The sequence below is a fragment of the Penaeus monodon genome, chromosome 24, assembly GCF_015228065.2.
Source record: "Penaeus monodon isolate SGIC_2016 chromosome 24, NSTDA_Pmon_1, whole genome shotgun sequence".
Taxonomy (NCBI): Eukaryota; Metazoa; Arthropoda; class Malacostraca; order Decapoda; family Penaeidae; genus Penaeus; species Penaeus monodon.
In genome coordinates, this window is record NC_051409.1 from 14,112,648 (window position 1) to 14,114,779 (window position 2,132).

The window sequence follows — 2,132 nt, forward strand, 5'->3', positions numbered from 1 at the left end:
CTACTAAAGAGCAGTAATCGAGAAGGGGGGATGGCAGGTAGACATGGGTGAAAAAAGACTACAGTGAATAAATGAAATGTTAAAAACATCGAATCGGGCTAGTTCAAATGACTAGACAGCATGACAGGAGATCACAAAACCTGCGAAGAGTGACACCTTGACATCGGACGCACCTGAGCCTTGACGCTGTACCTGCCGGTCGTGGTGTAGCGCGTCATGTAACGAGAGTAGATTCCGTCCCCCGCCTGGATGTCCGCCCCCTGGCCGTTGTCCAGGAGCTCGTACACCTCGCCTCTGTCGGACTCGTTCGGCGGCGTTACCAAGGCGCTGAAGAAAGCAAAGGTATTCCGTCGGATGTATTTGTTTAGTATTGGTGGTTATACTTGTTGGAAAGAAATATAGGATACTAGACACAGGGATAAAAAAAAAAAAAAGCAAAACAGTTAAAGGCAAGTACACCTTATTTTCTTTACATATTAAATCACATATCAAGCACTCAATACTAACGACATCCTGTCGATTATGGATGGTGAAGAATGAAAATCAACGTTGCAGATGATATAACTTACATAACCCGCGCATTGACTACTGGGTTATTTCCTTGTTTCACCTCAGCGTATATGATAACCCTGTCGGTGGTAGCATTAACGTCATGTGCACCGCTGCTCATCTGTCAAAAGTCAGAATATTATGCTTACAATCCCTTAAAGGAACAGTATTTTAACGGTACTACTATGACAATAGGCAATCCATATGGCTATGTACATTTAGAAGCAAAGCACCGACATATCTATCACTGTTTTAGGAAGTTTGAACCGACGTTTATCAAGACAAACCCAGGCTTTAGTGGTGATGGGGTGAATATCGGGGTCCCGAGTTTGTGCCGTGATTTTTACTCTCACGAACTTCTCGGGATTGCCTGACACTCCGACCTGCCATTTCCATTCTCCTTGCTGGAAAACAAACACACATTAGTAGCATTAGTGCTTTAACATGCACGTTGTTTAAAATGAAGATAATGATAATGTAATTAACCTTTTATGAAGAAAATAGACATATTTTCAAATCATCGTTTCTGTTATGAGGTCAATTAACTACAGAAAGCACAAGGTAAAGTTTGTAAAAGTAACATTAAGTTCACACGACATCGTTATGGTGTTCCATCGCATTTATTTCTGACATACATGTAAATCTGATGTAACTGCGAATAATTCCAGATGCTTCTCTTAGTAGATATGTAGCTATAAACAACACTACGATCTTAGCAGCGAGGGGCCCTCCTCTCCCTTCCCGCCGCTTACCTCAGCCATCGGCACATTGATCGTCCACACGAAGGAAGTGGGATCGAACTCCGCTCCCCCGATGATGCCTCCAGTGGGGCGGATCAAGTGCGGAGGTGATGTCACGTGCGCCCTGTCGTCTGTGTCGAGTCGGAACACCAGGTTCCTGCCGACGGTGAAGTCTACCAGGAAGGTTTCGCTGGCTGTGTCTCCTGATCCTCTGTATACCTTCTCGTCGATCTGGGAAGTCGTGGTGAACGATGATTCACATGCGTTTTCCAATCTGCATCCTACTGTGCATGCCATATAAAACTGTGCCTCTCTACATATTTTTGGCGTATTAAGCATTTTCAATGCTCTACATATAACCCAGAATTCATCTCCTACAGAAAGATACAAAAAAAAATGCACACCAAAACCCAACTTTTATAAGAAAAATTATCAATCTCCCATAGCCTCAAGGACTTCACACAGTCCTTATATAAACAAACGATCCAGACACTCCTCTCTCATGCTGAATCCTACGTCACCCTCAGAATCGTAACACGTGAAAAAAAATCAATGACAAAATTCCACTCACCGTCACTGTAGCATTCTGGCGCGAGGGCGGAGGCTGGTAGGTGAGCGCCCCGTGGAAGGCGTCCTCGAGCATGTGTCCTTCGTCGATGTCGTTCACGGTGAACGTCTTGCCTCCCGTGACCTGGGCGACGCGCTCCAGCTTGGGGTCGGCCTCCTCGCTGCCGGGGCGGAGGGAGCAGCGATTTGCAGTTAGCGATAGTCTTGCTCATCTCGACAGCTTTGTTTTTGCACATAGTTTAGATAATCAATTGATATCAGAGAATGTTAAATCCA

The 2,132-nt window shown here is 45.0% G+C and overlaps 2 protein-coding genes across 2 annotated transcripts in view; both read right to left on the reverse strand.

Annotated features, from left to right (window-relative positions):
* The window catches only part of LOC119588867 (calcium-activated chloride channel regulator 4-like), a 5,371-nt gene extending 3,330 nt beyond the window's left edge, over positions 1–2,041 (reverse strand). Inside the window, exons 1-5 of the mRNA XM_037937504.1 lie at positions 1,861–2,041; positions 1,302–1,520; positions 837–953; positions 570–670; positions 174–327 (exon numbers count right to left, since the gene is read on the reverse strand). Coding sequence (XP_037793432.1) covers positions 174–327; positions 570–670; positions 837–953; positions 1,302–1,520; positions 1,861–1,932 — 663 coding nt within the window. The 5' untranslated portion in view covers positions 1,933–2,041. The remainder of the gene's footprint in view (positions 1–173; positions 328–569; positions 671–836; positions 954–1,301; positions 1,521–1,860) is intronic.
* A 23-nt stretch (positions 2,042–2,064) lies between these two features.
* Positions 2,065–2,132, reverse strand: part of LOC119588868 (calcium-activated chloride channel regulator 1-like) — a 4,595-nt gene continuing 4,527 nt past the window's right edge. The window contains exon 7 of the mRNA XM_037937505.1: positions 2,065–2,076. Coding sequence (XP_037793433.1) covers positions 2,065–2,076 — 12 coding nt within the window. The remainder of the gene's footprint in view (positions 2,077–2,132) is intronic.